Source organism: Abrus precatorius, unplaced genomic scaffold, assembly GCF_003935025.1.
Source record: "Abrus precatorius isolate BTA unplaced genomic scaffold, Abrus_2018 Scaffold3, whole genome shotgun sequence".
NCBI lineage: Eukaryota > Viridiplantae > Streptophyta > Magnoliopsida > Fabales > Fabaceae > Abrus > Abrus precatorius.
The window spans coordinates 20999106-21014244 of record NW_020874373.1 but is presented as its reverse complement, the minus strand read 5'-3'; the positions used below and the strand labels follow the sequence as shown (position 1 = coordinate 21014244).

General features: G+C 39.6%; 1 protein-coding gene across 1 annotated transcript; it reads right to left on the bottom strand.

Annotated features, from left to right (window-relative positions):
• Positions 1–2897: 2897 nt before the first annotated feature.
• LOC113862327 lies at positions 2898–3401 on the bottom strand. The gene has a single exon (XM_027495417.1). It carries the CDS (start codon positions 3399–3401, stop codon positions 2898–2900), a length of 504 nt encoding a protein of 167 aa, XP_027351218.1.
• Between the last annotated feature and the right edge of the window lie 11738 nt (positions 3402–15139).

The following is a 15139-nucleotide window of genomic DNA, read 5'->3' as shown; positions in this document are numbered from 1 at the left end:
CCAGCAAAGGGACCAAAGTAATCACTTTCAAAGCTTAAAGTGACAACTACAGCAACCCAGAATCCACTAAACCTGCGCGTGGTTACTATAAATATTCATAGTAATCACTCCAGAGCATGCAGAACTGAAGGTGCTGCGCGTAGTTACTATCAAAATTCATAGTGACAACTCCAGAGAGTCCAAAATGTCCCAGTGCTACGCGTAGTTACTATGAAAATTCATAGTAATCACTCCAGAGAGGAAAAACCTAACTGATGCTGCGCGTGTTTACTATGAAAGAATGAAAGTAATTACTTTGGGCGGCGCCAGCTTTAGTATAAATAGATTTTTACCAAATTAGGGTAGAGAGTTCTTACACTTTTTGGAACCTTTTCTCTTCTTTACTCAATTTAGGATATTTTCCAGAGCTTAGGGCAACCTTGGGTGACAGCCAAGGGTCTAACCTAGGGTTTGGTTTCTCATTTCTCTTGCTTTTACATTAATGTTAATGAGTTTTCTGCATTTCCCAACTGCGTTTTTGACCCCCATTTCCATGGAGGGCTAAATTTTGTGTAATCCTTAGTAAGTTCGCATAGATTCTTGAGTTCCTTGAATTTAATGATAATATAATTCCTTTCTTTTCATGAATTACTTCTTCCTTGTCTCTTGAATTGAATTAATGGTGAATGAGGGGGGTATTGCTCAATTAACCCTAATTTCGTTTTAAGGAGATTCTAAACTAAGGATTGCTTAATCCTAGGTTTAATTCTAAGGTTGCATAATTTTGGGATGAGAGATTAGAGCCTAACAAATTGCGTAATTTCGTTGGGACCATAAGGTTGATTTTCGCTTGTTAAATTAACCTAATTCATGGAAAAGAGGATGAATGTTAAATCTTGAGTGGAATGAGGATAGAATCTATGTGGATGAACTAAGGATTGCTGTTTTCTATTGGTTGAATTAATTAAACTCATTTGCTCATTGCTCTTTATTTTGATTTGAAACCACAAAACCCCCCATTTTAATTGCTTGTTCAATTAATGCCTTCAACATGTTTAATGAAGATTAATAACCAATGTTCACGGGAGACAATCTATGGTTACCCTAGTACTACATTAATTTGTTTAAATTTTGATGAGGATTTACGACAAATCTTTTAAACACCTTAAAATAAACCATCATCAGATTGCTTAACATTATCTGCAGAGAAGAAAGAATATGTGAATGGGTAGTGCAGGGGAATTGGGTCAACCCTCCATGGTAACACACAACAACAAGCAATCAAACCAGGGGCTGCAAAATAATTTGATACCATCCTAAGTAATTTGTGTGCAAAAAGGTGTATAGTGCTACATATGACTCAGAGGGCAACCAATGTCAATCATGGTACATAGCCTACAAACACATTCTATTCCATAAAAAGAGGCATTCTGTGGGCAAAGCATAGAGCTCAAATGGTACAGACAAGAACAATTAAGCACAGAGAATGGTGTGGCATACCTTCACTATGTATAGCAATCCAATGTATAGCAGAATATAGCTTCTAAGCTCTAGGACCATAATGTAGCAATTAGTGAAATTAAAGTCACGAAAAGCATGTTCAACACCCAGAAATATCAACAATCATGGTTAATTATGTAATGTGCATGAGGAGCAAGTGCAGCAAAAGTAAAATGGCATGGAATTGAGAAGCAAAACAACAAAATGGAGGGGCCAAAACTAAATGGAAATGGGCACGAACCAAATTCAGGCACTAACATACATGAACAAGAAGTTTAATAGCATTATTGGCATGTTTAGAGCATAAAAATGAGGAGGAGAGCATAACAAAAACAACAAATGGGAGTCATGGCAAAGATGAAGTGGGCGTGGCCACTATTGGGGACAAAAGTGGGAACGCCCAATTGGATGGGAATAATACACCCCATTAGGTGCAATTTAGGGACCTCACCCTCTCTAATTCATGTAAGAATGCTCAATTACACAAGAATTACACCTCAATTTCAATAAAAAATAAAAAATAAAAAATTGGGGAATCTAAGAACCCTAACCATGAATGGAGAGAAATTGAGAGAATTACCTTGCTTGAAGCCGTTGGTGTTGTGAGGGAAGGTGCGTCTTGGGACTAGGAGTGAGTGGGTGTGAATGGGTGTGAGTGGGTGTGTGAAATTGGGACATGAAAGTGGGTGCGTGCTGGGCGTCATGTGAGGTGAGGATTGTGTGAAATTGGTGAGCGTGTCTACTTTCAAAGGAATTAGTGGCTAATTTGGGTTGGGCCCAAGGGGAATAGTGCAAATGGGGTGTAGGCGTGCCTACTCCAAACAAGAAAAGTGGGAACACAAGAAAGGCTAAATTGCATTCCAATTTGCGCGTGGCCACTCTTGATTGCTAAAGTGGGAACTACAGTGAGTTAAATTGCACTTCATTTGCGTGTGGCCACTTTTGGTTGGGAAAGTGGGAAATCCAGAGAGGCTAAAACGTAAGGAGATTTATGCGTGGCCACTATTAGTTTCTAAAGTGTCCACGCGCAAATGATTGAGCTCCTGGGCGCCAAAGTGGACACTCCCACTCTTAAAAGTGGGAACTACAGAGAAGGAATTGCTTACCTTGAGTCAAAGTAGTCACTATAGCTTATGAGAATGGCCACTTTCACCAAGGATGAATTGTACCTAGCAAGAATGAGTGCCCAAAGTGGTGCTGCTGCTAGAATTCCTACAAAATTGTGAATCCACAAGGAATTATTTACACAAAATTGAAGCATATCAGAAATTTCTTAGCTCATTACACCTCAAATGAAGACAAAAATATAATTGAAGGAATGTAAAAGGGAAGTGAGGGAAAGACAAAATTGTTTATTCACTTGTGAGTTGCCTCTCAGAGCGCTTCTTTAACATCACTAGCTTGACGTGTGAAGTGATTTAGTCATGACAGGGGCCTTGGTTGAAGGAAATGATAGGATAGTACACATCCACCTCTTCAACCTCCTTCAATGAAACTGAATTCTCCAAAAATTGTTTCAGGCGATGTCCATTCACTGTGAAACTTTTGCTGGTGGAATAACTTTTGATTTCCACTGCACCATTAGGAAATACCTTGGTAATTGTGAATGGTCCAATCCACCTTGACTTGAGTTTCCCAGGCATGAGTTTCAAACGGGAATTGAATAAAAGGACCTTTTGATTAGTGCAGAATTCCTTGCTTGAAATTCTCTTATCATGGTAATGCTTAGTCTTTTCCTTGTAGATTCTGGAGTTCTTATAAGCTTCAAGGCGCAATTCCTCTAACTCTTGCAGTTGCAACTTTCTCTGTTCCCCAGCCAAGTCATAATGCATATTGCACAGCTTCACCGCCCAGTATACTTTGTGTTCTACCTCAACCGGTAGATGGCAGGCTTTCCCATAAACCACCCTGTATGGTGACATTCCCAAGGGTGTTTTAAATGCTGTCCTGTGTGCCCACAAAGCATCATCAAACCTGCGGCTCCAATCTTTTCTATGGGGCTAAACCACTCTCTCAAGTATTTTCTTTATCTCCCTATTAGAGAGTTTAGCCTGCCCATTGGTCTGTGGGTGGTAAGCGGTGGAAACCTTATGGACAACCCCGTATTTCTTTAACAAGACTTCCATTGTCCTGTTGCAGAAATGACTTCCTTGATCACTAATGATGGCCCTAGGAATTCCAAACCTGCAAAATAAGTTGCCACGGACAAAATCTGTAACAACCTTGGCATCATTAGTCCTGGTGGCTTTAGCTTCCACCCATTTTGATACATAATCAACAGCAAGGAGAATATAAAGAAAACCAAAAAAGGGGGAAAAGGTCCCATGAAATCAATACCCCAGACATCAAAGATGTCACAGTACAACATAGGTTGCTGGGGCATCTCCTGTCTCCAGGTAATGACTCCTCCTGCTCTTTGGCATCTCTCACATGTAGAGCATGTTTTCCATGAGTCTTTGAAAATGGAAGGCCAATACAGTCCTGCATCCAATATTTTTCTTGCTGTTCTCTGGGGTCCTTGATGCCCTCCCACAGCTGAAGCATGACAAAACTATAATATGGATGGGATTTCTTCATCAGGCACGCATCTCCTAATGACTTGATCACTGCATAATTTCCATAAATAAGGGTCATCCCAAACATAGTGTTTGGCATCACTCCTTATTTTGTCCTTCTTAGTTTTTGGTGCATCTGCTGGAAAAACCCCTGCAACAAGAAAGTTGACAATGTCAGTGAACCGGGGTGTCTGTGAAGTATATAACTCCAGTAGTTGCTCATCAGGAAAGTCATCTAAGATGGCAACAGGGTTGGAAACTCCCTCTATTTTACTCAAGTGATCAGCCACCAGATTTTGGGCTCCGCTCCTATCCTTGATCTCCAGATCAAACTCTTGAAGTAGAAGCATCCACCTTATGAGCCTAAGCTTGGAATCTGTCTTTTTCAGTAGATACTTCAAAGCAGAATGATCAGTAAAAACTATAACTTTGGACCCTAACAAATATGATATGAATTTATCCAATGCAAAGACTATAGCCAATAACTCCTTTTCGGTTGTAGTGTAATTACACTGTGCAGGGTCTAAAGTGTGACGCCTAAAAATAGCAGGATTTTTTTTTTTGTACGAACATAAGCTCTCTCTTCATAGAGAGTTTTAATCACACAATTAATATTCCGTATTCCATAGACAATCATCATTTCACTTCCCAATTTCAACCACACAATGGGACAAGGATAAACATAACTCATGACATAAAGGTACCTCAAGGTACTTAAACATCAGTTTGGCAGAAATATTAAAATGTTCAGATAGTGTCGAGAGCAACAAACATTAATCCAATCCATCAGACAAAATAATAACATAAGTAAACCAAACGCCCTAAGAGCAATCCCTACTAGGACAAAAGCAAACAACAAACATCACTCATAAGGTGAATAATCCTCAATGGGATCAGACTCCTCAGAAGATGTCGGGGAAGCAGAGCTAGAAGAAGCAGCGTCCTCAGTGTCCTCTTCAATCCATCCAGCAGTGTGAGGTGGCAAACGATCTGTAGTGAAGGGCGAATAGGTGTTTGGGTAGGTAGGGAGCATGTGGGGTAGTACATCATCATTCCTCACTGAGGGTTCTGCCATATGAACATCTCTCTCAGTGGCCACAGGGGGTGGAGTAGGATCCTCAGTAGGGAATGGTACAGGTGCAGGTACTGGTCTAGAACTAGGAGTACGAGGATCAACAGACATGGGAGAAGGAGTAGTTGCAAGGGCAGGATAAGGTAGGTGAGAATCTCCAGGTGGGGTGGAGAAAACAAGCTCGATGGGGGTGTCAACCATAAAGTGGGTGGTCTATGAGTGTCCGACATCCTGTCCATGAATCACTCGTGCCATTCCATGGAAGATGCTTTGCTGTGCTGCCGCGTCGAACACCCAAACGTCCTTCTCAGATGGCAGGATCCATACCTTCACTCGGAAGCTGGTCATCTGTATAAGGCATATACAAAGTACAACAACACACACAAATAGGGGTGAGTTCTCTAAACACAAACAAACATCCAATAGCCGTACCCCAAGGAAGGTGGCTTTTCACACCATCACCCAAACCACATCATTATCCAATCTCAAAACAAACATCAATACAATATAAGTCAGTTCATACTTCTCATAGAAAATTTCTAGGTTCATCAAACTAATAATGCACATGATGCATGAATGCAAGTTTCTTTCCTCGCTATCCATCCCTCAAATTCTCATTTTAATGCATATGGTATGCATGGGGATCCCTTACTCTACTGCCAACGACTTGCCCAGCAATAGTGTAGAGTTAACAATTTCATATCCAAGTCGTGTGGCGATCGGAGGACTCCATTCCCTGCATCACAATTGCATAGAAAAGAATTTGTATCATTTATTCAAAAACACCAAAACTGGTGCTGGCCCCAAACTGGGTCTCTTCGGGAATGGACCTCAACGACCCTAGGATGTGGAGTTCTTGTCGGGCTTGTCTAAGGCTTGCAAGTAGAGTCACGACCCGGCCACAGAGAGCTCTACTGCGCCATCTAGGTCGACTGTTCCCCCTTTCGCCACCCTCGTAGGTCTACTCGGGATCGAACCTCCAATACCTACAGCTGTGCCTCTGTTATGCCATCAAGTCGTTTCAAAGAAATGTTATGATGCATGGAGCATGATTTTCTTTTCTCTCCCCAACGTTTTCTCAATCTTGGATCACATGGAATTCAAGCACAGAATCAAAGCCCTCACAAGGCCTGCTCAATCATTATTCACTTTCTCATCCAACATAAATTTGTTAAACAATAAGATTTAGGAATTACATACGAGTTTTCAATCCCATCAATACACATCCACTACTTCTCAACACATAAATTCAGTAATTTTGATATAACCCACTCAGATTTTTCTCACCCAATTCCATCATAATAATTTGCCATATTACCATTGCTCATTTTATCATTTCCCTCGCTATTAACTATACTACTTCCTACTTAATTATGAATTGTTTCCACTTTCCTCTTTCTCTCTAGTTTTTTCATTCGGTTATTTTCTAATTACTTATATTGATTCCCAATTACCTATTTAATTCAAGGTTACTTAGTTTAGTTCTAGTTCTCTTGCATAACCCTTCCAGACCTCAGAGTGATTGCACTCACATTTTTAGGATTTGGTATAGTTTGTGTCAGGAGGCTTCTCGAACCTTGAGATTGCATCTGGTTCAGAGACGAGGCTAGCTGTCCCATCTGATTCTCCAAATTCTTGATACTAGCCTCGGTTCTTTGCTGGAAGGAGATGTTATTCATGGTCAATTGCTTCATGAGCTCCTCTAGTGATGGCTCATTTTTCTATGGTGCACTTGGTTATGAAGAAGATGATTGGTGATGCTGCTGAGCTTGTTGTGGTTGATGTTGGGGTTGATGGGGTCTGCTCGGTCCACCATGATGTCTTGGATATTGATTAGCATGCTGCTGGTTCTGCTGTTGAGAATTGTTCCCCCACCTAAGATTTGGATAGTTACTCCACCCCGGGTTATATCTATTCGAAGATAGATCCCAGTTGGGCTGTTGCTGTGAATTTGGAAAGAGAAATTTGTTAGTGTATATATTTGCAGCATAAGCCTGGGGGTTACCTTTCAGAGTTTTAGACTCTTACAGAGTGGGGCAACTATTAGTATAATGATCTGTAGATGAGCAAATGCCACATAGCATGGCTGGAATGGATGGAGGAGGAGGCTATGATGCAGCAGTACTCTTTTGCATGGCAGCCAATTGCTTCATCATGGATGCCAATTCATCAAGCTTGTGCTCCAGCTTACTAGATTCTGCAGCTTGTACTTCATTGACATTTCTAGTAACACAAGAGTTCTTCCTTGTTGCAAATTGTTGTGAGTTGGCAGCCATATTCTCTATCAAATTCTGGGCTGCAACTGGAGTTTTGTCAACCAATGCCCCTCCACTTGCGGCATCTATCATGCTTTGGTCCATAGGGTGCAGTCCCTCATAGAAGTACTGGATCAACAATTGATCACTAATTTGGTGGTGGGGGCAGCTAGCACATAGTCTTTTGAACCTTTCCCAGTATTCATAGAGTGTTTCCCTCTCTAGCTATCTAATTCCACAAATCTCTTTTCTTATGGATGCAGCCCTCGAGGCTGAAAAGAATTTCTCTAGAAAGAGTCTTTTCAAAGCATCCCAGCTTGTTATTGATCTCGGTGGAAAGTAGTACAACCAGTCCTTTGCGGTGTCCATCAATGAGAAAGGGAAGGCCTTCAATTTGACATGCTCCTCTGGGACACCTTGAGGTCACATGGTAGAGCACACAATATGAAACTCCTTCAAGTGTTTGTGAGGGTCTTCTCCTGCAAAACCATGGAATTTAGGTAGAAGGTGAATTAGTCTGGTCTTCAAAACAAAAGGAGCGTCCACATCTGGATATTAGATGCACAATGTTTGGTATGTGACATCCGGTGCAACTAGCTCCTTAAGAGTCCTTTCATCACCTGCCATTGCCTCAAAACCAGAGTCAAGCGAAAATGTAGAAGAGTAAATAGAAATTGGAGTCACAGATTGCAACGATGCAGTGGGGGATGATGATGGTTCAGAGTGTTCAGAGTGATTAGAGTGATTCTTATGTGTCCTAATGTTTCTATGAAAAGTCCTATCAATTTCCTGGTCCAATGGATACAAATCTCCAGGGTTTGATTGGGTCATGCACTAGATATCAACTAAATAAATTGAAAGCAAATTGAGCAAACGAAATAGCAAGAATGAATTGAAGTCTCTCTGTAGAATTATGCAGCAAAAGTGCAGAAATCAGAATATAATGCAGCGAAATGAGTGCAGAAAATTGAAAGTGAGTAATTGATAAGTTGCAACACTTGAATGAAGGAAATGATGCAGAAAATCATGCAACAACAATGCAGAAACAGATCACAAAATTCGTATGACTTTCAACACAACACAAAAACTCAAAATGAAACAAACACACTAACATGCAAGACACAAAAATAGAGTATCAAGCATGTTCTAAATAAGTTCAGCACCAAAAATTCCCCGGCAACGGCGCCAATTTGATGAAACGAATTTAGCTACTCACCAATTTGATGAAATGAATTTAGCTACTCGTCATGCAAAAGATTGTCGTTAATCCTCATCAAATATGCAAGAAATAAATGCAATACTAGGGTGTTATCTTAGGTTGTCTCCAGGGAATTTTTGGTTGGGAACATACATCGAACAAGTGTAAACATGGATTTTAAAGCAAGTAAAATGGGGGGAATTTTTGTTAATTTTCAGATTTAAATTAAGAACGAAATGTGAATTAATGAAATTCAATCAATTAAAATGAGTAATCCCTAGTCAATCAATGAGTTCTATCCTTATTCTTTCAAATGATTCAATAATCCCCTTTCTTTCCCTTGAATTAAGTTAATCTAACAAGCGAAAATTAACTTTAACATCCCAATTAAAATTAAGCATCTTAATAGGCTCTAATCTCTATCCCTAAGGTTAAGCAACCTCAAAGATTAATCAAAATTAAGCAATTTTGAATTAGAATTTCGTTGGGTAATTTAGGGTTCATTAAGCAATGTTCCCTTCATGCAAATTCCATTTCATTCAAAGATTGGGGTCAATAAATTCAAGGAAAGAAAGATTTGTATTGCAATTAATCCCAAGAATTCAAGATTCATGTGCACTGACTAGGAATTACAAGGGAGTTTAGCCCTCTATATGGATGGGCTTCACAAATGAAAGAAAGAAATGCAAGAACGTAAGCAGCATCAATGTAAATTCAACAAAAATCAAAAGGGAAATTGGAAATTAAAACCTATAGAGGACCCTTGGCTGTCACCCAAGACTCCAATGTTTTGGGAAATTGTCTCAATTTGGCAAAGGAAAATGTGTAAAAGTGTTAAAAAGTCCCGTACCCTAATTCCTAAAACCTATTTATATTGGATGCCATGTCAGCAAAGTGTCCACTTTTTGCTTTGAAAGTGTCAACTTTGGGCCAAAAGAGTGTCCACGCGCAGGATGAAAGGTTTGCCACTTCTCTGGAGTTGCCACTTTTTGTGCTGAAAGTGGCTACTCTGGTGCGCGTGGCCACTATGAGAGCCAATAGTGTCCACGCGCAGAAATGCTTCCCAAACGGCGTCCTGGAACTCCCTGGAGTGGTCACTATGAGAGACAATAGTGGCTACTTTGGTCCTTCAATTTCCAAACTTGCTGTAGTTGCCACTTTTGCTCTTGAAAGTCGCTACTTTGAAGCCAACCTTTATCCAAGGGCCAAGATTTCTCAAAAATTAACTTGGGGACTCTGCAAAATTATTAAGAAAATTAAAATTGCAATCTATATCTATGTAATTAAATGCAAATTAACTAAAAATTAATAAACCTATGATTTTTACTCAAAATGTAATTTTTGTACTATTTACACTATATAAGTCTAATTTTTCTATTAAGGAAAACTAAAAACACAAGTAAAAACATGATAAAATGTGGATTCATCAGTTATTAGAACAAATTTTGATTCTAATTTTGCTGTAGTGGAAAATACTGATTATGCACATTCTGATTATTCTGTGGGTTGTGCAAATAACTCTCATGCTGATCTTTCTGTTGTGGGATATGATAATGCTCTTGTGCAAGATTTTTCACACGTTGCAGGTATTGAGATTAAAAAAAACAGAGCAAATTCCAAGATTAGCACCCTCCATACAAGAGCCACCCACCTTGGAGCTGAAGCCTTTGCCAGAAAATTTGAAGTATACATTCTTGGCACCAAATGAGAAGCTTCCAATCATCATAGCTCAGGATTTGCAACCAGAACAAGAAGAGAAGTTGCTAAACATTTTGAGGCAGAATATAAATGCTTTAGTCTGGACATTGGCTGACATACCTGGGATTAGCCCCTCTACATGCATGCACAGAATTCAGTTAGAGGAGGGAGTGAAACCAGTGAGGCAGCCTCAGAGGAGATTGAACCCTCTAATTCTGGATGTGGTCAAGAACAAAGTCAGCAAGCTTCTAGCTGCTGGCATCATTTACCCAATTTCAGACAGCAAGTGGGTGAGCCCGGTGCAAGTGGTTCCAAAAAAGACTGGAATAACAGTAGTAAAGAACTCAAAGGATGAGCTAGTTCCCACAAGAGTACAGAATAGCTGGAGAGTTTGTATTGATTACAGGAAGTTGAACTAGGCCACCAGGAAGGACCACTTTCCATTGCCTTTCATTGATCAGATGCTAGAAAGATTGGCAGGTCAGTCACATTACTGTTTTCTTGATGGATTCTCCTGTTATTTTCATATTCACATTGCACCTGAGGATCAAGAGAAAACAACCTTCACTTGTCCATTTGGTACATTTGCATACCGAAGAATGCCTTTCGGTCTATGCAATGCCCTAGGTACATTTCAGAGGTGCATGGTAAGCATTTTTTTTTTTTAATTTCTAGAGAATTGCATGGAAGTCTTCATGGATGATTTTACTGTTTATGGTACTTTATTTGATGCATGCTTTGATAGCCTTGCTAGGGTATTGCATAGATGTGTTGAGTCTCACCTTATTTTGAATTATGAAAAGTGTCATTTTATGGTTAGGTAAGGTGTAGTCTTAGGACATGTTACTTCTGGTGAGGGTATAGCTGTTGATAGTTCCAAGATTGATGTTATTGCTTCTTTACCTTACCCTACATGCGTGCGGGAAGTGCGTTCTTTTCTTGGTCATGCAGGTTTTTACAGGCGATTTATCCAGGATTTCAGTAAAATCACCCTTCCACTTTCCAAGCTGTTGTAGAAGGATATAGACTTCCAGTTTGATGACGAGTGCAGGAGAGCTTTTGATCAATTGAAGCGGCACCTAATTTCTACTTCTGTCCTTCAGTCACCAAACTGGGAGTATCCGTTTGAGCTCATGTGTGATGCGTCAAACCTTGCAGTTGGAGTTGTACTTTGCCAGAGAATTGGAAAGATTCCTCATGTCATAGCATATGCTTCCAGGACTCTGGATTCTGCATAGGCTAACTACATCACTATAGAAAGAGATTTTGGCTATCATTTTTGCTTTAGATAAATTTTGTGCTTATCTGTTAGGAATTAAAGTGACTGTTTTCTCTGATCATGCAGCATTGAAGTTCCTATTGAAGAAGCTGGATGCTAAGCCCAGACTCATCAGGTGGATGTTGTTGTTGCAGGAGTTTGACATAGAGATCAAGGATAAGAGTGGAGCTAAGAACCTGGTGACGGACCACTTGAGTCGGATTCCACAGACTTTGGAGCCTCTACCTATCCGTGAGAACTTTCCAGATGAGCAGTTTTTAGAGCTGCAAGGTAAGGACCCGTGGTATGCTAACTTGGTTAACTATCTAGTTGCCTCTGAGTTGCCTGCTTATTTTAAAAAGCATCAGATAGAGAAACTTAGGAGTGAGGCTAAATATTATGTCTGGGATGATCCTTATTTGTGGCGCATGTGTAGTGATCAAATTATTAAGCGCTGTGTGCATGAGCTTGAGATTCCTTCCATTTTGCATTTTTGTCATACACTTGCTTGTGGTGGTCACTTTGGGCCACAACACACTGCTAGGAAGGTCTTAGATGTAGGTTTTTACTGGCCCGCATTGTTTCGAGATTCTTACACCTATTGTAAGAATTGTGAACAATGTCAGAAGACAGGTACTATCTCCCGTAGAAATGAGATGCCTCAACAACCATTATTGTTTTGTGAGATATTTGATGTTTGGGGTATTGATTTTATGGGTCCATTTCCTGTCTCATTTGGTTTTGTTTATATTTTGTTAGTTGTTGATTATGTCTCCAAGTGGGTGGAGGCCAAGGCCACCCGAACTGATGACTCTCATGTTGTTGTAGATTTTGTCAAATCACACATTCTTTGCAGGTTCGGAGTGCCCTGGGCAATCATCAGTGATCAAGGAAGCCATTTCTATAACAGGAACATGTCACTCACAAGGTTTCAACTCCATACCATCCGCAGACTAATGGAAAGGCATAGGTATCAAATAGGGAGCTGAAACATATTCTGGAGAAAACAGTGTAGACAAACAGGAAGGATTGGAGCAAGAGGCTTGAAGATGCACAATGGGCTTATCGCACTGCCTACAAGACCCCTTTGGGGATGTCCCCCTATAGAATTGCCTTTGGCAAGGCATGCCACCTTCCGGTGGAAATTGAGCACAAAACATACTGGGCAGTTAAGCACTGTAACCTTGATATGAGCCATCCAGACTTCACAGGAAGTTCCAACTTCAGGAGTTAGAGGAGATTCGGTTGGAAGCCTATGAGAACTCCTGCATGTACAAAGAAAAGACAAAACTCATTCATGATAAGATGTTGTTGCGGAAGGAATTCTCCATAGGCCAGAAAGTGCTTCTCTACAACTCTCGTCTCAAGCTCTTTTCTGGTAAGCTTTGTTCTAGGTGGCTTGGCCCTTATATAGTAACTAAGATTTTTCCATATGGTGCTGTACAGATTTTGGAGCCTGGAACAGATAAAGTATTCACAGTGAATGGCCACCGCTTGAAGCCTTTTCATGAGGACACTCCCTTGGAGACCATTGAGGAGGTTCGCTTGCTAGCAGCCACTTACACTTGATAGGGGAGTTTCTTTTTATCTTTCCCTACTTCACTTCACTTGCATTTCCATTATGTATTACATTGAGGACAATGTATAATTGAAGTGTGGGGAAATAGTTAGTTTAGTAATAGGTTGTTTGGTAATTAGTCTTTCATTTTGGTAATTAGTCTTATTTGTTCCTTGGTTTATTTGTTTGTTTTGAAAACAAAAATTTAATTAAATAAATAAATAAATTTTGCTTTGTTCTTACTCTTGTTTTCCATTGTTGAATTGGAAGTTGTGAGTTAAGGCATTAAGGCATTAGGAAGGATAGGGTTCCAACATGATTTCATTTTTACTTTTTCCTCTTGATATTTGTAAATGGGTGATAGATTTTGACTTGTATATTTGAATATGTTGGACTTTACCCTTGTGAGCTTTTGAGCCTTATTTTGGATGGTTACACTTCATGTATCCTTTTCTTTCTTGTGTGTTTTCCCTCTTAGATTTTGTCATTCTAGAACTTGTTTTGACTCTTCTTTGAGGCTACATTTTTCAATGCATTCATGAACATGATAGAGGAATTTATTTCATTTTACCCGCTTGGCCATATAGCCTACCTTGCATTTTGCCCATTGTTCAGCCCCTTTGAGCCGTATTGACCATTTTTTGATTTCTAGCACATTACAAGCTTTAAGTGGAAAACCATGTTATACCCAACCTTAGGGAATAGGGAGTGCATTGGTTTCATCATTATTGTTGTATTTGGAATCTAGTGTGGGGGTTTAAAAGGATGCAAGGCATCTCAAAAAAAAAAAAAAAAAAGAAAGAAAGAGAAAAGAAAAAAATAATAATAAAATGGGGAATTTTGATAAAGGAAAAAAGGAGTCCAAAGAGAATAAGTGTGTGTTATGGCTTAATTTATCCAATGACCAATGTTACTTCTATTCTCTTAGGTTGTATCTTGTCATATCCTCATATTTCCCTACCTTTACCTTGGCCTCATTACAACCTTGAATAAAGTACTCTTGAGTTGTGTTTGTATTTGATTGTAAGTAGTAGAGAAGTACAAGATTAACAAGCTTATGGTAATGCATTGTCTTTTGAGGTGACTTGAGTGATACAGTTTGAACCATACACTTGGGAATTGAGAGTTCTATACACCGTCTTGTGAGGTCTTGCATACTTGATCTATACACTTTGAATGATATTGCTTGGCTTACATTTTTGAGAGGTGTAGAGTTGAATGTTTTGATTGTTGAGAAACTCTTGATACCTTGTTTGACCTTGTGTCCCTAACCTTAGCACTTTTGATGATTCATTGAACAATTTGTTTATTCATTTTGCTTATTGCATGATTTTATTTGCCTAGTTGAGTCTTTAATGAGGACATGCAAGAGCTAAGTGTGGGGGAATTTAATCAATTGGATTTTTATATACTTATTTTCTCTCATTCCTAGCTCATTAATCCCTTTTTGTGCCTAATTGGTTTTAATTGGACCATTTTATGTTGTTCGGATTTCATTTGGGCTTTATTTAATTTTTCCAGCATTAGGCAAATTCTAACATTGTTTTGGTTTTTGGGTCATATCTTGAGTTGTAGGGCTCATCTTATTGTGATTTTTGATTTGTAGAAAAGCTTAGAGATAGGCCCACAAGTTGTACGCATAGGTCGAAGACCAATTCTGGTGTTAAGAAGCTGACTTTGGGCCTAAAAGTGAACTGAAGCGGTGCAGTCGCGGATCCTAAGTAAGGTGAAGTATGTGGGCCATATCTCAGTCCACAGACATCCGATTAAGCCCATTCTAGTGGTGTTTTGAAGCTAACATCCAAGGGTACAATTGTCCTTCAGGCCATCAATCAAAACGAGGTCGTTTGCATAGCCGAAATAACAACAGAAATTTATGAACGGAATATTTTTTAGGGAGAATTTTGAATTTAATTTGTTTTTTTCGCTCTCTCCTCTTCTCTCTTTCTCTCTCGCATCCCCTCTCACCTTTACAACTTGTTGTTTTTCCTCCATTCATGGAGGCTTAGATTTCCATCTAATTTAGGGATTAAAAAGGACGTGACACTCTTGAGGATTGGCCTCAC